General features: G+C 38.5%; 1 protein-coding gene across 4 annotated transcripts in view; it reads left to right on the top strand.

Annotated features, from left to right (window-relative positions):
• The window catches only part of usp5 (ubiquitin specific peptidase 5 (isopeptidase T)), a 31,168-nt gene that overhangs the window by 5,014 nt on the left and 2,231 nt on the right, over nucleotides 1–23,923 (top strand). For 2 of the 4 annotated variants that reach the window (XM_057834570.1, XM_057834569.1), the window contains exons 4-19: nucleotides 355–482; nucleotides 5,176–5,321; nucleotides 6,900–7,084; nucleotides 7,154–7,248; nucleotides 7,323–7,516; nucleotides 10,216–10,287; nucleotides 10,369–10,456; nucleotides 10,529–10,654; nucleotides 10,740–10,893; nucleotides 15,987–16,149; nucleotides 16,229–16,317; nucleotides 16,548–16,733; nucleotides 17,601–17,744; nucleotides 17,820–17,959; nucleotides 21,757–21,907; nucleotides 21,999–22,083. In XM_057834570.1, coding sequence (XP_057690553.1) covers nucleotides 355–482; nucleotides 5,176–5,321; nucleotides 6,900–7,084; nucleotides 7,154–7,248; nucleotides 7,323–7,516; nucleotides 10,216–10,287; nucleotides 10,369–10,456; nucleotides 10,529–10,654; nucleotides 10,740–10,893; nucleotides 15,987–16,149; nucleotides 16,229–16,317; nucleotides 16,548–16,733; nucleotides 17,601–17,744; nucleotides 17,820–17,959; nucleotides 21,757–21,907; nucleotides 21,999–22,083 — 2,146 coding nt within the window. The remainder of the gene's footprint in view (nucleotides 1–354; nucleotides 483–5,175; nucleotides 5,322–6,899; nucleotides 7,085–7,153; nucleotides 7,249–7,322; nucleotides 7,517–10,215; nucleotides 10,288–10,368; nucleotides 10,457–10,528; nucleotides 10,655–10,739; nucleotides 10,894–15,986; nucleotides 16,150–16,228; nucleotides 16,318–16,547; nucleotides 16,734–17,600; nucleotides 17,745–17,819; nucleotides 17,960–21,756; nucleotides 21,908–21,998; nucleotides 22,084–23,923) is intronic. The other 2 variants (XM_057834572.1, XM_057834571.1) reach the window with 1 other exon arrangement.

Below are 23,923 nucleotides of genomic sequence, written 5' to 3'. Positions count from 1 at the left end.
TTAGAATAACTCCGAAGTGAATTGATCAAATGTGCAATGTTGCTGTACCATTTTTTTGAGAAAATTCATCTCTAACAGATCATGGAATAATTTAAATTATACTTAAAATAAATTGAAAAAAAGATTTGCAAGTCCCTCTTTGTAGTTCATGTAAGAAGCATAGCCCTATGTTAAAAAAAATCGTGATCAATACGGGCCAATTTTAGGAACAGAAATAAAAAACCCAAAATTGAAAACTGCCTATTTCAAAACTAAAAGATCTAAATTTCTTAGGCCCATTGGAGACAGCAGACATTCATGGTAGTGAATGAGCATTTCACAGGAGCTCATTGTGTGTCATATCTGCTTCCTCAGGGATCGAAGGCGGTTTTGATGTGGCGCAGGAGCACTACGAGGAAGACTACAAGGTAGTCATTTTTCCTGACAGACAGGAAGTCACATCGGAGGACCTTGAATCCATGCCTGACGTCGTCAAAGAACGAGTGAGTTATTTTCGAGTACTATGTCAAAAATATGTGGGTGTGTGTCACTGATGCAATATACCTAAAAGTGTTAATACAGAGGTATCTTGACTTACAAGTTTGCTGAGTTATGAGCCATCACTTTTGATAAGCGTAAAATTAAGTGCTTATTTCTGGAAGGTTGGTACAGATGAACAGTTTTTCATTTAATTTCAGTGGTGATTAACAGGTTATCAGGTTGAGTTATGAGCCTGGTCACGGAATGAATACTTTGGTAAGTCAAGGTACGACGTCATATGAATTCATTGTTTGGCCAATGTAACATGCAGTAAATAACTAGAGGTGTAAATCGCCAACGTCATGATGATGTGATACGATATTGATACAATATTTGCTAATGTTACAAAGTCTGTCACAATTCCATTCAATTCAAGGGCTTTTAATCAATTTAATACAATATAATATACACATATATTTAACAGAGGTGGGAAACTTTGGGCACCTAATGATTCGATTACGATTCAGAGACTATGATTCGATTATTGATGCAACCCCCCGCTATTATCTGCTTTTAATGTTTTGTACATTTGTTACAAAAATTATACAAAAATCCTCTCAGGCTTAAATAAACGACTCTTTCAGTATCAAGTTAACAGTTCAAAACAGTAAATAAAACACAGAAGTCCCCATTCTGTATCAGCAGCTTTAAACTACAATTAACTTAATTTTGTGAATCAACGGTTAAAGTTGTTAAAATTGCTCCCGTTATTCTATAATATCCTTTCTGTCTACTTTTGACATGTGAAAGTTTTAAAACTGTTTTAAAGATGGATTCAAGTCAAGATTTTGCTGATTTAGGAGTATTTTAGATAAAAAGTTAATTAGGTGAGCTTGGAAGGTTCGCTACAACAGCCTTCCAGGGAATACTGCTGGAAGATGGCGGCTGTTTGCTAACGCCGGCAAGTCTGTCATTTTGCGTCTAGTTTTCTATACATGTGTTGCTAACGCCGCCGAGTTTGTCATTTCACATCTAGTTCTTTATACATGTGATATTTACCGTAGCATTATGTGGACGTAGTTTGTACCGACTATCGGCAGCAGTCAGGTATTATTGATTTTTTTTTTCGTCATCTAGTGGCATGAGTTGAGCCAGAGCCGTGAGTTGAGCATTGTCATTACCCGGCTAATGACAAGCATGATGTTTACTCTCGGTCCGTTCCTCATTTCATCCAGAAGACCACGCTGATAGTGTTTTAGTTCCGCTTTACTTGAAATATTTTAATAATCAGAATTTGGATGTTTGTTAATCATTCTCGAATCTTCCACGGCCGAATCATGAAAAATCTAAGAATCGGAAATTTCGCACACCTAGAGTATTTAACCAGGTGACAATATATCGAAATGTTGATATATTGCAATACTTTTTATCCCATAAGGTTATTGATATGCTCCCTCCAACTGTTGAGAAAAAACAGAACCAACAAGTTGGTACTAGGGCTGTCCCAAACGCCTATTTTTGTCCTGATTAGTCAGCCGACTATTTTTACGATTAGTCGACTAGTCTAATATTTTTTTAAAGTTTATTTCTTTGAACTAATTTAGCAATGACATTTTTGTTAACGCTTATTAATTCACAAAAAACATTTTGGAACACTTAAATTCTTTATTAAAGTACAAATAAACACGTAAATGACAATAATAAATCACAAACAATGAGGTCAAATGTTGATAGCAATATCTAGTGCAAAAGAATGGAATGTAAACTGTCAGAACGCTGGTTTTGCCTTTTCAACATGATTCAAAACAATTCTTTAAAAAAACAATCTAGCATTAATATTATAGTCTACTACTACATATAATAGTATTATAGTATTATACTCTTATATATTATAATATGATTATTATTATATATAATATTAATATATATTATTATGTTATATAGTAAATTGTCCGTAGGTATGAGTGTGTGCGTGAATGGTTGTATGTCTCCTTGTGCCCTGCGATTGGCTGGCAACCAGTTCAGGGTGTCCCCTGCCTAAATGAATGAATGAATGAATAGTAGAGGTGTGCGAAATTTCCGATTCTTAAATTATTTGCGATTCGGCCGTGGAAGATTCGAGAACGATTCACAAACATCCAAATTCCGATTATTGAAATATGTCAAGTAAAGCAAAAGTAAAACACACTCAGCGCGCCGCGCAGTCTTCGGGACGCAATGAGGAACGGAGCGAGAGTAGCTAAACAACATGCTTGTTATTACCCGGCCCATCGGGTAATGCCAATGCTCAACTCACGGCTCTAACTCAACTCATGCCGCGAGATTAAAAAAAACAACAACAAAAAAACATACCTGACTGCTGCCGACAGCTGCTACAAAGTACGTCCACATAATGTTACGGTAGATATTATATTTATATAGGACTAGATGCAAATAGACTCGGTGGTGTTAGCAGCACATGTACAGAAAGCTAGATGCGGGCGTTAGTAAACGGCCGCCATCTTAAAGCAGTAGACTTCCCTGCAAGGCTGTTGTAGCAAACCTTCCAAGCGAACCTAATTAACTTTTTATCTAAAATACTCCTAAATAGGTAAAATATTGACTTATATCTGTCTTTAAAATAGTTTTAAAACATTCACATGTCAAAAGTAGACAAAAGGGAAATTACGCAATAACAGGAGCAATTTTAACAACAGTTTTTGTAACGAATGTACAAAACATTAAAAGCAGCTAATAGCGGGGGGGGGGTGTCATCAATAATCGATTTATAATTGAATCATAGCCTCGTAATCGTAATCGAATCGTTAGGTGCCCAAAGATTCCCACCTCTATTATATAGTATTATAGTAGTATATTCATTGCCAATCAGATTTTTCATAAAAGGTGTCATTTTAAAGCTATTTTCAGTGTAGACTCTGAATTCTGAAGCATGTGGAATTAACTCCAGAAATCCTTATTTATATGACGAACATGACATGCTTTTGTTTTGAAAAGTTCACCGGAAGAACGTTCGCCAAACTGTTCATTGTAAGCTTTACACTCCCCAAAAAAGCACTTTTCGTCATTGCATGTGGTGTCAGTAATAGATTTTTTTTCTCCATTTTTTCATCTGCAAATGCTGTAAACCAGCGAATTTTCAGGTTTGAAGTGTCACCTTTTAACCGCAAGTTTGCGTTTTGGAGAAGACTGCCAATGTTTTATAGCAGGCTAAAGTAGGTTGTCCTTTTTCCCCATTAGCCTCAATGTAGCAATGCTAAAGTTTACAGTGTTTGATATAGATGTGTTTCCTTATTTTGTATGTCTGAACTTTAATTTCATGGTGTGTTGATGACTAATAAACATCTAATAAACGGACTTATTGCATATCGCATCAGGCCAGCTTGTTGTCTCCTATTCTCTTCCAACGTGACTGTGCTTTAGGTGTTCATTCACTGCCGACGTGCAGCCAAGTTTGGCATTGAAGAGACAGACACAACAGTGTACCCTCCATTGTTTCGTTGGAATAAGTCAGTGTTTTGGCCACTCTGGTGCGCTTTTTTGGCTCTGTGCCACTTCCCTACTTGCATACCAAGCATCTGCGATTCTCAACTTTCCACGTATATATAATTTTTATCCCTTCCTTAACCGTCGACGGGATGTTGTGCTCTTCCACGCATTTATGTCATCAATGACGTAGACTAGTCGAGACAGCTCTAGTTGGTACCTAAATCTTCCACTTGAATAGTGTCATTGTTAGCTCTTGGCTGCCATTGGCGTCCAGTTCATTTTGACATCAAAATGGATTGGACGTCTGCCGCAGTCAATGGCATGACCACTTCCGATTTTGGGGGCTTTTACAGGTCAATTCCTGTTTATCTTAGGGCATTTACAGGTTGTTACCTGTTTATTTGGAATCTCTTTCTATTCATATGGGGACATTCACTGGTCACTTCCTGTTCAGTAGCCCAAAATAAACAGGAAATGACGCGTAACTGCCTCAAAATCAACAGGAAATGACATGAAATACAAAATTAATTCATTGGCTGCCCATGACGGCCAAAGACATCCGACCTGTTTGAAGTGGGAGGGATGCCACCCTCCCAGTTCAAATGGATTGGATGTATACTAGTAATAGACTCATTTCAATTCACAGCTGTATATTAATTGTATTGTAAACTATCGTTGAATGATTTCCTTACCCATGTATCGATAATTCTTGAATTGCTAGATCGTGATCGTGAACCATGTATCGCAAAACGTATCATGAGCTACCCAGAAGTTCCCACCCCTACATTTAATGCAATTACTGTAATTTGTCAACAATACAACATTTCTGTGAATAAATACAACAGCACTATATTATTATAACATTCTTGTAAACAAATGAGTGTCTTAAGTCATTCTTGCCAATGACAACGATAGATGGCCAATTCATTTAAACTGAGAGGACTTTCTGAATGCTCATGTTTGAATGCCTCTCCCAGTCAAAATGAACTGGATGTCTAGCGTGGTCAATTGCAGCCAGCGAGTTAACTTTTCCTGTAGAAATTTTTGGTACCAAGCTTTTGGTTTCTTTATTAAGCAGTGACATCTTTTTAAAACGATATACCAACAACTTATTGGGACACTAATATAGCGATATATCAGCATATCGATACTTTGTCACACCCTTACTCACAAGTCAAAGTACCTACTAATTAGAATTCGCTGTCATTGATTATCCAATCTGTGTCAAAGGTATCCCTTTCAATGGCGGGCATCATAGCTGCTGACTCGGCGTCTCACACCTTACAAGTACAACAGTGGGACGGCGAGGTGCGACAAGAGTCACGATTCGCCGCGGACCTCAAGCAGCTGGACAACGGTGTCAAGATCCCTCCGAGGTGAGTCTAGCATTGTTCATAGACATGACCGTTTAGCCATTCTGAGTATAAGGGCGCTTTCACACTAGCGCTGTATGGTCCTTTTTAAACGGACCAGTTTTTTTTTCTCAGAAAGTGAGAGATCAGTGAGGCGGGGAACTTTCACTTTCTATATTCTGTTATTGTTGGTGTCGCCTATGGCGGACAGTAGCCGTGTTGTGTTGCACAAGTTGTAAAATAAAGGATTAAAAACTTGACGAAGCTTGTGAGTTCTTTATCGTTGTTATAGCTGCGCATGTGCCTGTATGATAACCTTAAGCAAAAAGTTCACGGTATTGCAATTATAGCTCTAAAATGTGTTATTTTGAAATGTATGGGTTAAAAAAAAAATTCCATTGAACAGGATTTTTTAATTTTTCACAACATATTTGCAAATTGGTACATAAACATGAATATGTTAATATAAATGAAATAACAAAAATTAAAATAACAAATGTTAAATAATATTTAAATAAATAGAACTTGTAGACTAAACCCTCAGCTCAAGTTGCTGAATATTAGAACCAGAACCCTTGGTAATATACAACTGGACTTAAACAATATGTGATCAAACTGATTTGCTGTAAAACACATACCACTACTACTATTAATATTAATTAGGGCTGTCAAAATTATCGCGTGAACGGGCGTTAATTAATTTTCTTAATGAATCACGTTAAAATATTTGACGCATTTAACGCACATGCCCCGCTCAAACAGATTAAAATGACAGCAAAGTGTCATTTCCGCTTGTTACTTGTGTTTTTTGGTGTTTTGCCACTTGGGTGCGACTGATTTTATGGGGTTCAGGACCATAATTATTATTGACATCAACAATGGCGAGCTACTAGTTTATTTTTTGATTGAAAATTTACAAACTTTATTAAAACGAAAACATTAAGAGGGGTTTTAATATAAAATTTCTATAAATTGTACTAACATTTATCGTTTAAGAACTACAAGTCTTTCTATCCATGGATCGCTTTACGAGAATGTTAATAATATTAATGCCATCTTGTTGATTTACTATGATAAACAAATACAGTACTTATGTACAGTATGTTGAATGTATATATCCGTCTTGTGTCTTATCTTTCCATTCCAACAATAATTTACAGAAAAATATGGCATATTTTATAGATGGTTGGAATTGCGATTATTTACAATTAATTTTTAAGCTGTGATTAACTCGATTAAAAATTTGAATCGTTTGACAGCCCTAATATTAATTAGTTGAATATTATGTATGACAGAAAATTTTTGTGGTTTGAAAACCGTGACGTTTTTATTCCACGGTAAACCTTGAAACGGGTAACCGGCACATGCCTAGTTAGAATATCAAGTAAACAAGTGAACAACACCAGAGGCTCCATTTTTGTTGTTTTTTTCCGGCAGGGAAGGGTGGGTGTGGGATAGTTTGGCTAGCGCAGTGTGAATGCTCAACCTTTTCAACAAGTCATTTGCTAATGTTGTTGTTGCGAGGTAGCTTACCAAATGGACCCTGGTCCCTCTTGGTCTAATATGAAAGTGCCTTAAGTCACGCGTCCTTCCGTGTTTTAGCGGCTGGAGGTGCGAAGTGTGCGGCCTCCAGGAGAATCTCTGGATGAACCTGACGGACGGCAAAGTGCTCTGCGGTCGCAGGTATTTCGATGGCTCTGGCGGCAACAACCACGCCTTGCAGTACTTTCAGGAGACAGGGTATCCCCTAGCAGTTAAACTGGGAACCATCACCCCCGACGGAGCAGGTAATACAGCACAATTTTTAAGAATTAAGTCGGAACTTTCGGCTTTACTGAATAATTTTTTGCATTCAGATGTTTACTCTTATGATGAGGATGACATGGTGCTAGACTCCAAGTTACCGGAGCACCTTTCGCACTTTGGCATCAACATGATGACCATGGAGAAAGTAAGTTAATCGAAAGAGTAGCTGCAGCGGCAACAGTCGATTTGAGCAATCTCGCATGAGCTACACCTTCTCAGACCGAGCGAACCATGACGGAGCTGGAAATCGCCGCGAACCAGCGCGTCGGAGAATGGGAAGTCATCCAAGAGTCCGGGACCACCCTCCGTCCGCTGTACGGGAAAGGCCTGACCGGCATGAAGAACCTGGGAAACAGCTGCTACCTCAACTCTGTCATGCAAGTGCTCTTCACCGTTCCAGACTTTGTGAGCAAGTAAGTATCCGTCCTTCTTCACCACCTCTTTATTGCCTGGGTTAATTTGTTGTTGGCCCAGATTTCCACTGGAAATACAAAAAAAAAAAAAAAATCACAAAATTGGATTGGTAATACATTGCGATTGGTTATGCTTATTTCCGTTCCCTGTAATTTCCAGCAGTGTGCTGTGGCAGTAAAATAACTGCAGGAGCTCTACAGTCTACTATGAACTCTATTCCCACAAAAGTATAACAAAAGCCCCTTTCAGACATACAGTGGGGCAAATAAGTATTTAGTCAACCACTAATTGTGCAAGTTCTCCCACTTGAAAATATTAGAGAGGCCTATAATTGTCAACATGGGTAAACCTCAACCATGAGAGACAGAATGTGGGGGGAAAAAAACAGAAAAACACATTGTTTTGATTTTTAAAGAATTTATTTGCAAATCATGGTGGAAAATAAGTATTTGGTCAATACCGAAAGTTCATCTCAAAACTTTGTTATGTACCCTTTGTTGGCAATAATGGAGGCCAAACGTTCTTTTCTGTAACTCTTCTCAAGCTTTTCACACACTGTTGCTGGTATTTTGGCCCATTCTTCCATGCAGATCTCCTCTAGAGCAATGATGTTTTGGGGCTGTTGTTGGGCAACACTGACTTTCAACTCCCTCCACAGATTTACTATGGGGTTGAGATCTGGAGACTGGCTAGGCCTCTCCAGGACCTTGAAATGCTTCTTACGAAGCCACTCCTTTGTTGCCCTGGCCGTGTGTTTGGGATCATTGTCATGCTGAAAGCCATCCAGCCACGTCTCATCTTCAGTGCCCTTGCTGATGGAAGGAGATTTTCACTCAAAATCTCTCGATACATGGCCCCATTCATTCTTTACTTTACACAAATCAGTCGTCCTGGTCCCTTTGCAGAAAGACAGCCCCAAAGCATGATGTTTCCACCCCCATGCTTCACAGTGGGTTTGGTGTTCATCGGATACAATTGAGTATTCTTTCTCCTCCAAACACGAGAACCTGTGTTTCTACCAAAAAGTTCTATTTTGGTTTCATCTGACCATAACACCTTCTCCCAGTCCTCTTCTGGCTCATCCAAATGCTGTCTAGCAAACCGCAGATGGGCCTGGACGTGTACTTTCTTCAGCAGGGGGACACGTCTGGCAGTGCAGGATTTGAGCCCCTGGCGGCGCATGATTGTGTTACTGATCGTAGCCTGTGGTCCCAGCTATCTGTAGGTCATTCACTAGGTCTCCTCGTGTGGTTCTGGGATTTTCGCTCACCGTTCTTGTTAGCATTTTGACGCCACGGGGTGAGATCTTGCATGGAGCCCCAGATCGAGGCAGATTATCAGTAGTCTTGTATGTCTTCCATTTTCTAATAATTGCTCCCACAGTTGATTTCTTTACACCAAGCGTTTTACCTATTGCAGATTCAGTCTTCCCAGCCTGGTGCAGGTCTACAATTTTGTCTCTGGTGTCCTTCGACAGCTCTTTGGTCTTGGGCACAGTTGAGCTTGGAGTGTGACTGACTGGGGTTGTGGACAGGTGTCTTTTATACCGATAATGAGTTAAAACGGGTGCCATTAATACAGGTAACGAGTGGAGCCTCGTTAGACCTCGTTAGAAGAAGTTAGACCTCTTTGACAGCCAGAAGTCTTGCTTGTTTGTAGGTGACCAAATACTTATTTCCACTCTAATTTGGAAATAAATTCTTTAAAAATCAAACAATGTGATGTTCTGTTTTTTTTCCACATTCTGTCCCTCATGGTTGAGGTTTACCCATGTTGACAATTACAGGCCTCTCTAATCTTTTCAAGTAGGAGAACTTGCACGATTGGTGGTTGACTAAATACTTTTTGCCCCACTGTATATGTTAAATATTGCTATTGATCCTGAAAATACAGGTGATTATCTCTGCATTTGGTGATTTTTGTGCATCTAGTGTAAAATATTGAGAATTTTATTGCCATTTTAAGTTTTGTTATACTTGTATAAAAAATAATTGGGATTTTATAAGGTAACGACCTTGAATTTTTTGATGCCGCTGCTCATGGAGACTCGTATATGGCTATGGTAGGGGCCTGTTTGGGTTTTAGGTCGGTAGCAGCTTCGGTTTTGAAAATATTTGAAGTTTTTTAAAATAGGCCCCTTACGGATCGGCCCCGTTTCCCATGTCATGTCAAAGGATTATGAAGTCTATGGCCTGAAGTTAGTAAAGTACTTATGTAAGGGAAAACACGGTTGGTTGTCACAATTTTTACTCTTAATAGTTTATTATCAAAGACATTCTTACTCTTTGTGACAACCAACTCCATTGTGTGATTTGTTTTCACTTGCTATTTAAAATGGGATTTTCTTGAAATACTTTTACAATCGGAATGAAATTTGTTTTTAATTATCGTAATAAATAAGGAACATTTAACAAGAATACATTATGTAACCGTAAAATTTTAACAGGTTTACAATGTTGCTTTAATTAAAGAGAACACATCAATATTTCAGGTAATAATGTAAAAAGAGGGACTCAAATTATAGCAAGTGTGACAACCAACCCCATTATCCCTTAAACACTGATTTGGATTCTGATCATTCGCAATTTTACAACATTATAAGCGTTGTAGATTGTTTTTTCTAATGTAATAATTGAATCTGGTAACTGCGTCCATCACTAACTGGAACACAAAATTAGACTCTTTATATTTATTCCAGGTATGTGGACAAGATAGACAAGATTATTGAAGAGACCCCAAGTGATCCCACTCTAGACTTCAAAACCCAAGTGTGAGTGTATTTTTTTTTTCCCCCTCCTCTCTGAGTCATTTAGGCTGTGTGGCAATGTCATCATTATATTTTTTCTCACAGAGCCAAACTAGGTCACGGGCTGTTGTCGGGCGAATATTCCCAACCAGCACCAGATCTTGGGGATGAAAACGGTGCTGCAGAGTCCAAGGTAGGAAAATAATGCGAATTTTGCCGTCACCCAATACAGTTTGAGCAAGTATTTTTAAGTATTTATTTCCAGGAATACCAAATCGGCATAGCACCAATAATGTTCAAAGCTCTTGTCGGCCGGGGTCACCCGGAGTTCTCCACCAATCGACAGCAGGACGCTCAGGAGTTCCTGTTGCACTTCATAAATATGGTGGAGGTAAATTTGAATGCCCTCAGCACTCGTCTATTGTCACAATCTTGATTTTTTTTTTTCACTTCACCTTGTTACTTCCTTACTGCAGAGAAACTGTCGCTCAGGGCCCAACCCTTCAGAAGCGTTCCGCTTCCTGGTGGAAGAGAAGATTGTATGTCAGCAGTCCCAGAAGGCCAAGTACACACAGCGGGTGGATTACATCATCCAGTTGCCTGTGCCCATGGACCAGGCCATCAACACAGGTAAAACAGCTGATGGGAGTATGATGAATTTGACCCATTATTTGCTTTATTTGTTATTTCGCTAAAATTATTCATCACTATGGATGGAGTGGAAATTAATTCTTGCAAAGAAAAAAAAGGAATTAGCTCCCCTTTTCTGTAAATATCTTTGTTTTGACAGTGGGATTTTTTTCAATTTGTTTGCTGCCACAACTAATGGACAACTAATTAATCAATATTTAAATGAAAACTATTTTGATAATTAATCGTTCGGAGACAATGTTTACCTAAAAAATTGTTCAAGTCCTCCTTTATTAACCACTAAATTGCAAGTATTCTCATTTGTTTTGAAAAAATACTGAAATACTAAATAGAAAAAGGACGATTCTCTTTAACAAAAAAAGTTCTCATCTCTGTCTTCGATGAAAGACATTTTTTTAATTTTCATTTTAAGCCTTCCTTTCCCCAAAAGCCTTTCTGAATTAAAAAGGAAAAAACAGTAAAGATTGCAGGTAGTCCTCAGATTAGGAACAAGTTCGGTTCCTACGCTGGTGACGTAACCGGATTTCCGCGCAAGTCAGAATTAACCGTTAAAGTACCCTTAATCTCAAAATAACATAATTTTTTTTTTAAATTATTATTATTTAGATATTTCTTCTCTCCCTTAAAGGGATCCACGGATAGAAAGACTTGTAGTTCTTAAAAAATAAACGTTATTATAAGTCTAAATAATTTGATATTAAAACCTCTCTTGGCGGCACGGTGGCTGAGTGGTTAGCACGTCTGCCTCACAGTTCTGAGATCAAGGGTTCAATCCCAGGCTTCGGCCTTCCTGTGTGGAGTTTGCATGTTCTCCCCGTGCCTGCGTGGGTTTCCTCCGGGAACTCCGGTTTCCTCCCACATCCCAAAAACATGCATGGTAGGCTGATTGAACACTCTAAATTGTCCGTAGGTGTGAGTGTGTGCGTGAATGGTTGTGTGTCTCCTTGTGCCCTGCGATTGGCTGGCAACCAATTCAGGGTGTCCCCTGCCTACTGCCCGAAGTTAGCTGGGATAGGCTCCAGCACCTCCGCGACCCTCGTGAGGAATAAGCGGCATGGAAAATGAATGAATGAATGAACCTCTCTTGATGTTTTTGTTTTTTTACAATTTGTAAAATTTGTTTAAATATTAGTTCGCCATTGTTGTTGACATGGTTACGCTGCCGGGCTTACAGAGTAAGACTTTAGCGACATGTCATCTATCCAACCCTTTAAATTTGAATCCGAGAGGAACATAAATGAGCATGACACAAAACGAGCAGCAAAAGCAAAATGAACAGGAAAGACGGGACAGGATGAGACAAGACGAGAGTATGACAAAACCGGTGTTCTGCCAAAATGTGCTACACTGGCGAAATGTCCTACAAGACGCGAATTTGACACTCAAAGTACTACCGTGTGCTTTCAGCTTGGTTTGCTCAGATGCATGCATGCAGGCAGGCAGAACATACTAAAGATGCCTTAAGAAAATACTTACATGTAATAATATCAAATAAGGGTGGTTTAAATACGCAACGTGACTAATGTAGTCAACAGATCAACAATCTGCTTTCAAGGTACCACAAGAAAACACAATGCTTAAAAGTATGACAGGGAAACGAATGCAAAAAGTAATTTGAAGCAATGGAAAAGGTAATAAAAGACTCAATAAAAACACAAATAGTAAGTACTCTCCGCTTTTACCCGATGTGCGCATGTGTTGGACATGTCACCGAGTAGAAGGAATTGCAGAAGACCGGTAGTGTTCATCTAGTGAGTGACAAACTACATTATCACCCCGAGTGTCCATCGCGCGCATAAAACATGGCGCCCTCCATAGGTCAAAACATGTACTAAATGTTGTAGATTTTTAAATCAACAGCAATATTTTATGTGTTTCTAATAACATATTTTAGTTAGAGAATAATTGTGGCTTATTAGAGCCTACAATTCTGAGGTTCCCTTTAACATCGATCACACCGTAGTTCTTCTTACAACTGAATTATTTTTTATTTGTCACTTCCCTCCCTTAACATCGATCACACCATAGTTCTTCTGACAACTGACATTTATTTGTCACCGTCAAACTACGAACGCACATTTAGAAAATACAATCATGACAGAGCGTAACATAATGCTGTAAACTAAATCAATAGAGGCCTATTTGCTTCCAAAAACATACCTTAATGGCTGCACAATCATCCCGAGGGAAATGAGGTCCAAATCTTTTCAACAAGGAAAACTGCAGCTATTAGTGGCACCGGTCCAGAAGTGAAAACAAATGCTGCTCAATAAGCTAGCGGACTAATAGCAAGCTAAAGGAGGGCATCATTGAGCTTGCGCCGTTTACCCTTTTTCTGCCTTCTTGTAATGTTAACTGGTGTTCACCCTCGCTTCCCAACATGAAAGCAAAGCTTGAAATTAACAGAAAGTAGCGCTGGCCTGACGTCAAGCAAGTTCAAATGCAACGAAGGAAAGCGGACCACACATATAGTGTAATGAAATACCAGTTATGCATACCAATAAGAGACCAACCATTTAATACCAATATCGTTTAATAACATAATTAAATGACAAATAATATCCTGTACTTACCATCAATGCTGAAAGGTGGCGGACAAGACACTGTTACGTGACTTTAAAAAAAAAAGACTGGAGACTAAACGGCAAGTCATAACCCGGGGCTACATGTATATTTAAAGATAATAATTTAAATAAACAAAAACAGAAAAACTGAACTTTTTATTTATTTATTTAATTTCTTTTTAATAAAAAAAAAGTTACATATTCCCTAATGTCTGCTGTCTTCGATGAAAGCAGAGGTTTATCTTTGTAATAAACTAAAACTAGATTTTTCCTACCATCTGCTTTGAAAAACAATGACAGGGCTAGCTACATACCGTATTGGCCCGAATATAAGACAGCCCTGATTATAAGACGACCCACTCTTTTTCAAGACTCAAGTTTGAATACTTTTTGAGCACCAAATTAATTTTTATACAGAAAATAATTACAGTACATCTGAAACAAATGATTATAACAATATATTTGAGAGAAAAAGCATGTTATTTTGCCTCATTCAAATCTTAATATCTGAACATTTGTGTAAACTATGTAAACTAAAGGGCAATCACATTCGTAAATGAATGGCTTCTGGTTTTTGAAATGTAAATAAACCAATCTATTGTGATAAAACAACAAAATTGCAATAACTGCAGTAACCATCAAAGTCAAGTCTAACTGTAACTGTAGTCTTGAAACAAATCTGAATAAGGAAAAACATTGCAATAAAATAATGCAAACTGTTTAAACTTGAGAGGAGCTGAGATCTGTCATGATAGAACATCGCTTCAATGATATCTGGCGACATCTAGCGTCGTGATTGGGGAGAGTAGCTGAGATCTGTCATAACAGAACATTGCTTCAATGATATCTGGCGTCATCTAGCATCGTGAATGAGTATAATGTCTAGACCGCGAATATAAAACGACTAGTGTTGCACCAATACCATTTTTTGGGCCCGATACTGATACAGATACCTGGCTGTGCAGTATCGGCCGATACCGATACCATTCCGATACCACTCTGTTTGCAAAAAAAATAAAAATAAAAATACATATATATATATATATACACACACACATATGTGCGTATAACGGATGCAACGATACAGTTAAGTCACGGTTCAGTACGTTTTTCGATACAATTCAATACATTTAATGCTCTGAAACAGAAAATACAACTGTTATTATTATTATATATATATTTTTTTAATTTTTTTATTTTTTATTTTTGCTAACAAGCAAAAATAACAGTGCCATCATATAAACAAGCATTTTAGTGCATAATATTTATGTGCTTACTTCTTACTGATCTGAAGAAATTTTGTATATAAGTGCTGAGAACAATCTTTACTATTTGTAAAGTGGGTCACACTGTTGATTGCTGCAGCTCTCTTAGCAGATATTTTTAACATCCTATTTGTGGTCCATCTGTAACATGTACTGAATTAACAGTATTTGCAGCATTATCTATAGTCACTGGTATGGGTTGATTTGGCCTGCTTAACTTCCATTCAGTCATGGCAGTTTCAATTTAATCAATGTAGTCTATGGACTACGCGTTGCTCTGGGCTCACGCAGCTAATGGCATGGGATCTAATGTGGTAAATCTAGGTTGCTATTTGATGATATCTAGTGTGCGCGCGCGAGAGTTGGCATGGGATCTATCATAGGACATCTAGATTGCTATTTGATTATATCTATTGTGTGCGCTGCGCCGCTTGAGTGTTTTCTGGCCACAGAAGTCACTTCTGCTCATTACTGCACAACACCAGCATATTACAATTGACTTTCATAAACAGGACGAGTTTGAAGTCCGGCGCTCTTAATTTGGCACTCATTGTTCATCATGAAACCATGAGTTTGCGGAGTCTCCCACGGTCTTAACCTTTCTGATCCCTTTAGCTCTACAACAGTTAGCGTTAGCTTTTGCATGCTAATCGTTTGAGAATACCATGTCAAATGAGCAGCGCGACATCGCGGATATGCGTTGTAGTGTACATCCGTAATATTGAAGACAAAGGTGTAAATTTCGTATGGTAATTTCGAGACAAAGACAGATGTAATGATTTGGGAAGTTAGCTCACGTGGGGAAGACAGTATATTAGCGTTCAAATGATGCCAGTACATGGTATTGGCACCCTAAATGTTGGTACTGTCGATACCGTTACCACCAATTCGGGCCGGATCGGCGCCCCCTGCCGATACTGGTATCGGTATCGGTGCAACTTTAAAAACGACCCCCTCTTTTTCAATCTTATTTCAATGCAAAAAACACCGTCTTATATCCGGGCCAATACGGTAATATTCAGAGTCCACTTTTTGGTATCAATGCTAAAATCTAAAGACGTTAGTAATATGACAGTAAATGAGCAAAGATAATGTAATTAATTGACTATCGAAATAATCATTTGCTCTCACTGCCACTGGCTCAGACAGACGTCTAATCCATTTTGACTGGGATGAGTGCCAGCCCTCTCAGAGTAAAAAAATTGACCGTTTCACTTGTACCAAATTAACATTGACCCCACAGATGAGCTTCAGGAGGTGGAGCGTCAGCGTGAGAACGGCGACTCAACGGTCACGCCCGTGCGTGCGCAAATCCCCTTCTCTGTTTGCTTGGCTGCACTTAGCGAACCCGAACTCCTCACAGACTTCTGGAGCTCGGCCGTGCAAGCGAAGACCACTGCCACCAAGTACGTGCACATTGATAACATTCACATTCAAAAAAAGATTTTGTTTTTCTTGAGCTTATTGGTTTGCTTGTTTTTTCAGAACATCACGCTTTGCCTCATTCCCAGACAACCTGGTTATTCAGATTAAAAAGTTTACATTTGGGCTTGACTGGGTGCCCAAAAAACTAGGTGAGCAATGTTTTCGGACACGTAACACTACCTGAAAAGACATTTTTAATTCCTTTACAGCCATTTACTTAAGTAGATGTCCAAGCCAATATAACACATTTTCTATAGTAATTGCATAGTAATTACATAGTAATAACAATGTCATGTTATTTAAAAAAAATAAAATAAATAAATGTGTATATATATATATATATATATATATATATCTCACACCACTGTTTTTGTTCCAGATGTGAGTATTGACGTCCCTGACACGCTGGACCTGAGCGCATTGCGTGCGTCGGGGCAGCAGCCGGGGGAAGAGCTCTTACCAGAGGTGGCCCCGACCTCACTCATGACCCCCGATGTGGAGGTTAAAGGTATCCTGGGCTCCCACGGCAACGATGAGGACGACTCTCTCTACTCCCCACTGCTGTGTCAGTCTGTCTGTCTTTTCCGCTCCTTTCCTCCCTTTCATTCACTTTCGCTCGTCTTTTCCTTGTTTTTCTTGCATTTTTTCCTTTGTCGTCCTCATGTTGCCTTTGTTGTTTACTTTTGGATCATGTCTGTTTTATGATTTTGCTGTATTTCCTAAATTAGTGGCCCTCCTTGGCATGTTACGTACTCTATCTTCTGTAGTTTTTTTTTTTTTTTTTAATATATACAGTGGTGCCTTGATATGTGAGTGTACTTCTGTGGTCACACTTGTAACTCATTTGGTTTTTATTATTTCAAACCATCTTTCCCCATGAAGATGAATGAAAATGTCATTAATTTCATCCTGTCTCTTAAAAGAACCAGGCATTTTTTTGCATTTTTTTGTAGGGAAATGATAAAAAAAAATACATGGTTCCCACTTTGTGTTCAAATTTCTTAAAAGTATTGAATTGTGTCTTAAAGAAGCATTTAGCTTTGTGTAGTAGATCTTAAGTTTCAGTGCTTGTAATTGAGACTGAAATTTTTTTGTGAGCTTAGCAGTGAGATTTGGTCTGGAATTGACATTAAATTCTCTTCTAAGTGTTCTTAAGTCTTAAATTGATGGAACCTATTAGAACCCTGAAAATATTATTTGAGCAGATTTTTCATAAATTGTTTCATTTCATTTTTTTCAATGCTGTCCTATCTCATCTGGATATTTAGATATATGAAAAAAAAAGACCTTTTCGAAAATTTAACGAATTATTTGTTTTAGGTGGCCACAAAATGAGGAAATAATAGTTTCAAACTTTCATTGATTCATGTTTACGTATTCTGTCATAACAGATGGAAGCTTTAAAGTAATTCAGCCTTTTGACAATCCTCAGCTCCCGCCCTTGACGACTTGACCGTGTCACAACTCGTCGACATGGGATTCCCCCTGGAGGCGTGCCGGAAAGCCGTGTACTACACAGGCAACACCGGCATCGACTCTGCCATGAACTGGGTTATGGGTCACATGGACGATCCAGGTAAACAGTGGAACAGTCAGTGTGTAGCTCAGTCCTTTTTAGGCACTGTTTTCAAGCTATCCTATTGTACTACAGATTTCTCAGCACCATTGGTGTTGCCTGGCTGCAGTGGCGGAACCACGCCGACGATGGAAAGCGTCTCTGAGGAGCACCTGGCTACCATCGTGTCTATGGGCTTCAGCAGAGAACAAGCAACCAAAGCACTTCGAGCAACGGTAAGAGGCTCATTTCGTTTCACAGGTTTTTCAAAAATGATTTAATTGAAATTAATTTCAACAATTCTAGGTTTGCCAAAACTTTGGCACCTTTCCACCGTCCAAATCAGAAATGTTTGAAAAATTCACAGAACACAGGGTTCAATTTTTCCTGCCCAAAACGTTTTTCAACAAACCCCTCCTCCCATTCATTTCCAATGGCACATTCGACCTAACAGTTGCCACGTTTACATGGAGCCAAATATTCCCATTACAATCGGAATATTTGTTCAAACCGAATAAATGTGTTCCATATAAACACCTCATTCGGAATGAACAGGCCCAAACCGAATGGAATTTCATTCCGATTCACAGGGGTGGAATATTCCTTTTCCCAAACCGATTAGAAGTAAAATTATATCATGTAAACAGGGAAGCGGAATGGTGTCTGGTTGCGTTCTTTCTGCACATGCTCCGTACTGACGTGGTGACGTCACTTTGTGACGTAAGTAACGTCACTTGCAACGTGGCTTCCAAGCACAGCGCACCTAATTGGAGTCCGGCGGAAAGATTGTATTTAATTCAAACTTTAAAAGAATTGAATATAATTGCTCGCTGAGACGGGCGTAAAACGAGGAACAGTGAACTATTTAAAAAAGTTCACGAGAGGTTACACGAAGCCGGAATAGACCGGAGCGTTGACCAGATTAGAAACCGGTTGAAAACCGGCTACTACAAGGCAAAAGAGCAAAACAGCAGAAGCGGATACGACCCCACAAACACAACAAGTGGGTTAAAGTTAAAACAGCAGCACTCCGACGATCGATCTCCATGTTTTGCAACGTGACGCTTTGTTTTGATTAATCTGCGCATGTCAGACGGCAGTTGTCAAACGTCCTTTCGGAATAAAGGCAGTCACATGTAAACGCTGGATCGGAATAGATGAAGTGACATGTAAACAGCTGATCTGAAATTTCCATTCGGAATGATTTGAATCGGTATGAATAAAAGTCAGCATGTAAACGTGGCTAGTGATATCACTTATTCAATTCACATTGTCACTAATTAACACCCACAAAATGTTTCCATTCACTCCTACTGATTTTCAACTCGGACCTACAATAAATTCTCTACTTGTGGACCCACAAAAAGAATCTTTATTAGTCGTCTTTTTTTTTTTTTTACCAAGAAAGTTACCTGAAATTAACAGAAAGTGACCTGGAAATTCCCCAAACTGCAAAAAATGGACACAAACTCAACATTTAGTGACCCAGAATTGCCCTCAAAACAACGTAGTTACCCAGTCAAAACAGTTATTGATTGCGGTACCCACAAATAAAGCTCAAATGGTGTACATTATTTTTCACCGAAATAATAACAAAGGTGACCCGAAATCTATAAAAAGTTCCTCGGATATATCCCACATCCTTCTTTTATAACGTATTGATCTGAAAATACACCAAATTATAACGTATTGATCGGAAAATACAGGAAGGTAACCCAGTGTTGGGCATAATTCAACAGGAAGTAATATAGAATTGCCCCAAATTCAACAGGTGGCCCAACAAATCAACAGGAGGTGACCTGGAAACACCTCATAATAACTTCAGTATTAATCTATACTATTATATTTGTTTGCAGTATACCGGCCATCATAAAATGATTCCCACGCAATTACAGCAGGACTTTCATTTTCTGGTTTTATCAATAGGAGAAAAAAGTTGAGTCCATTGAACTCAGCGTTTTAATTGCCTGGATTTCAGTTCACATAAAGATATATTTACTCCAAGCCGGGCTCGAACCCTGGTCCCTACCATGGCAACGGAACATGTAGACAACTGACCCAAACACCTTGGTTGACTGCCAGTTTCCAGTGTGCCCTTTTGAAAGAATCGGGAGCGAGTCTAAGGACTCATTCACATTTCAATCAATTTAATTGAACTATGGCTTACAAATATGATTGTACAAGTTAATTCAACCCATTTAATTAAGTTTACAATCTTGAATAAATGATTTATGATTAGGAATACTTCCAACAACAATGCCTGTCGCAATAACACATTTTAGTAGGCAATATAATGTCTCATAAGTCATAAATTATTGCGGAGATACGATATAATTATCAATTTTTTTAACGAATTCAACCACGAATGCAGTGACAACAACATCGTAATAAATCAACCATTCAAATTCAATAAATTGTTCTTCTTAAATAAAACACGAACTATATTAAAAATCATAAATATTAAAAAAAATAAAAATAAAAAAAACACATACAATGCATTGAGTCATTATAAAGCTAGTTAGGTGCACAATGTGAAATAGGTGCTGTCTGCACATTAGAGCCCATTAAAAGTGTTTATTTGATCCAAAATGACGGTCATCCTTTCCTGCAAAACTTTATTTATTTATTTATTTAAATTGAAGCCAAATTACTATATTATCATTTTTTAATGTTGTCATTGCCAATCAGATTTTTCAGAATGGGTGTCATTTTAAATCTATTCTTAGTGTACAATCGGAAGTATGTGAGATTACCTCCGGAAATCTTTTACATGTTGAACATGACGCACTTTTATTTAGAAATGTTCACCAGGAGTACGTTTGCTAAGTCGCTAACCATAAGCTTTACACTCAGTTTAAAAAAAAAAAAAAAAAAAAAAAAAAAACGTGCACTTCGCTTTTCATCATGGATGTGATGTCAGTAATAGATTTTTTACTTCTTTTTTCTTATCGTTTGCAAATGCTGTAAACCAGCGATTTTTAATGTTCAAAGTGTCACCTTTTAACCACAATTTTGCGTTTTGGAGAAGACTGCCAATGTTTTATAGCAGGCTAAAGTGGTTAGTACATTCTTTTTTCCATTAGTCTTAATGTAGCAACGTTAACATTTTACAATGTTTAATATACAGTAGATATATTTCCTTATTTTTTATAGCTGAACTTTTAAGGCCAAATTATACCGGATCCGTGTGTGGTGTGGCAGCTCAGTCTCGTCTTGAGCTCTCGCATGATCGCGCGCGATAATGTGGCATTAAAAACAACAACAAAACACGCAGTCAACTCACAAGAAAACCAGAGAGAGAGGTGGACTTGATTAAACCGAACATTTTTTCCCCAATTTTATTTTATTTTTTTAGCTTTTACCATGCGTTTATGACACCCCGGCCGCGTCAACAACCCTTTCTGTACTTTTTATTTAATGTTTTAAATTGCGTAGCTCACCGTCCATCCTCATCACTTCTGCTATGGCGTTCCATGCAGAAGTTTTTTTTAAGTTGTCCTTATAAAAAAGATATGCTTTGTGCCTTTCCACCTCCATAATAAATCGTTCATCGTCCATGTTAGCAATGTTTAAACGTGAATAAGTACCTGGCCTTTTGTCCTCAGGCGTGGCTCCGCCCATTTTGACTGATGGGTCTCCGGCTAAAATAGAAAATAGCCTAAACCATCGACGGATGGCTCCGCCGCTATATCTTGGCGGATCTGCACTGCACACTTATCCAGTGTAATTTGGCCTTAACGACACGTTCACATTTCAGCAATTGAAGTATGGCTCACAAACATGATCCTACAAATTAATTTAGCTCATTTAATTAAGTTCACACTTTTGATAAAATTAGTTATGACTAGTTATACTTCCAACAAATTACTTAGGAGAACTTAATACTTTCAGTAATGGCTACTGCTTAATATTTAGGTCTTACAAGGACTAATAAAAATTTCATTCCAAATCCATCTCAATCCACTGTAGATGTATGTGGGAAATACAGGCAAAATTTCACACTTAGACTGTATAATACCTAATTTTTCAACAGAGCAATACTTTGGAGCGGGCCGTGGATTGGATCTTCTCGCACCTGGACGACTTGGAGTCCATGGAGGTGTCGGAAGGAGGCCGATCTGCAACAGAGAGCGAGGCTGCTCGAGAGCCTCCTCCCGGGCCCTGCGTCAGAGACGGGCCAGGCAGTGAGTCCCTCACTAGCCTAAAAACACGGCAGCCATTTAGTCCTGTTGCAAATGTTGTCAATATTAATAATATTTTCTGTGGTCCATCCAGAATATGAACTGTTTGCTTTCATCAGCCACATGGGAACGAGCACAATGTGTGGCCACTACGTGTGTCATATCAAGAAGGATCAGCAGTAAGTGATCTTGAAATATCCAGCTGAAGTATTGTTCTTTTTCAGCACCTGTAGAGGTCGCTGTGTCTCCATTTTAAATCTCCAAGAGGGCAATGTTGGTTAAGTCACTCTAAAGATGTAGTTATGTTGTCCTTAGCAGTTTAGAGTTCGAAAATACAGTATTTTCCTTCCGTATAGTGTTTCAACCGACAGACCTTTTTAATCACTTTGGCTGACATCCTGACATAAACCGCGGATAAATATCATTAGCAGGAGCCTTGCTAGTTTATTAATTGATTAGATTAAATAAATAGACCACACAAACACTTAACCTAGAAGTCACGTAAGGCCCTGCAAAATACTGTCCCAATTCAAACTTGAAATATTTTTAACTTCGTCCACTTTTTCAATACCCACGGGCTTTGAAGAGTCTCAGCGTTTGAACTTTGAAACTTTTAAAATATTCATGCGATACAGGCTCACTTTGAATTTCGGCCCTAACGTTTGCAGCTAAAACGCTGTTATGTTTTGTTTTTTGGGATTTAAAAAAAAAACAACAACAAAAAAAAACGCCACATTCATTTCCAATGGCAAAAGCATTCCAATCTCAAAACGTATGGAGTTCTACACTTAGTCTAAATGACTTAATTTACCCACAAGCAATCCAGGAAATCAAGGCACACCAACGATTTATAGTTTTTGACAAAAATTTATGCCGTAACTAAAAAAAAATTGACCAAAAATAATCCCCATTTATTTCCAATGGCCCCATCCATTTCCAATAGGGAGTAAATGCCCTGATATCAACAAGTGACGACCTGTAAAAGTCCAAAAAAAACTACAGGCAGTGACCCTTGAATTCCCCAAAATGTAAAGGGAGTGAACCCAAATCAACAGGAAGTGACCTGTAAGCACCTTGAAAATTAACAAGATAGTGACCCAAAATTAACTCTCTGCATGACATTAACAACAATAGACATCCAATTAGTGCTGCAACGATTAATCGATTAACTTGAGTAATTTGATCAGAAAAAAATTTGAAATTTTGCTGCTTCTAGTATTTGTATACCATATTGGCCAAAATATAAGACGGTGTTTTTTGCATTTAAATAATTGCCTGGCACTGCCAGACTGTTCTCCCTGTATTTTTCAAACACTGAGAGAAAAGTCTGGGAACCAGCCCATTAACGGCCTCTCGAGCAGGTACAAAATCAATCAACAAATCAGATTCTTTTATTTGCGTGACGTGTTCTTAACGAGCAACGTCACTCTTGCGCATCGGAAGTCGTCTCCACAACAACACAGATGGTGAACAGGAGAGCCGAGAATATGTTCCAATCCACGGTAAAATCAGTTTTAAATGACCAAAAACACATCGACACGAGTCATTGACAACAGTCTGTCTCGCGCTAGCCATGTTGAATAAACTCCGCTCTCCTCGTATGTTTGCGTCCGCGCCCAAGTCCCTCGTCCTGCCCTCGTCGTTTTACTAACGTCACGTCTGCCCGTCGCTGATTGGTCCGCTCCGCCCTGGAAATTGTATCCGCTGAATGGTGGCCAGACTCAATAGTTGGAACAGCGGTGAGTCTGGTGTACCAGGCAATTTAAATAAGACTGAAAAAGTGTGGGTCGTCTTATATTCGCGGTCTAGACGTTATACCCATTCACGACGCTAAATTGAGCCAGATATCATTGAAGCGATCTTCTGTAATGACAGATCTCAGCTACTCTCAAGTTTAACCAGTTTGCATTATTGTATTGCAATGTTTTTCCTTATTCAGATTTGTTTCAAGACTACACTTACAGTTAGACTTCACTTTTATGGTTAATGTAGTTATTGCAATTTTGTTGTTTTATCACA

This window comes from Corythoichthys intestinalis, chromosome 4, assembly GCF_030265065.1.
Source record: "Corythoichthys intestinalis isolate RoL2023-P3 chromosome 4, ASM3026506v1, whole genome shotgun sequence".
NCBI classification, from domain to species: Eukaryota; Metazoa; Chordata; class Actinopteri; order Syngnathiformes; family Syngnathidae; genus Corythoichthys; species Corythoichthys intestinalis.
This window is presented reverse-complemented; position numbering and strand designations above follow the sequence as displayed.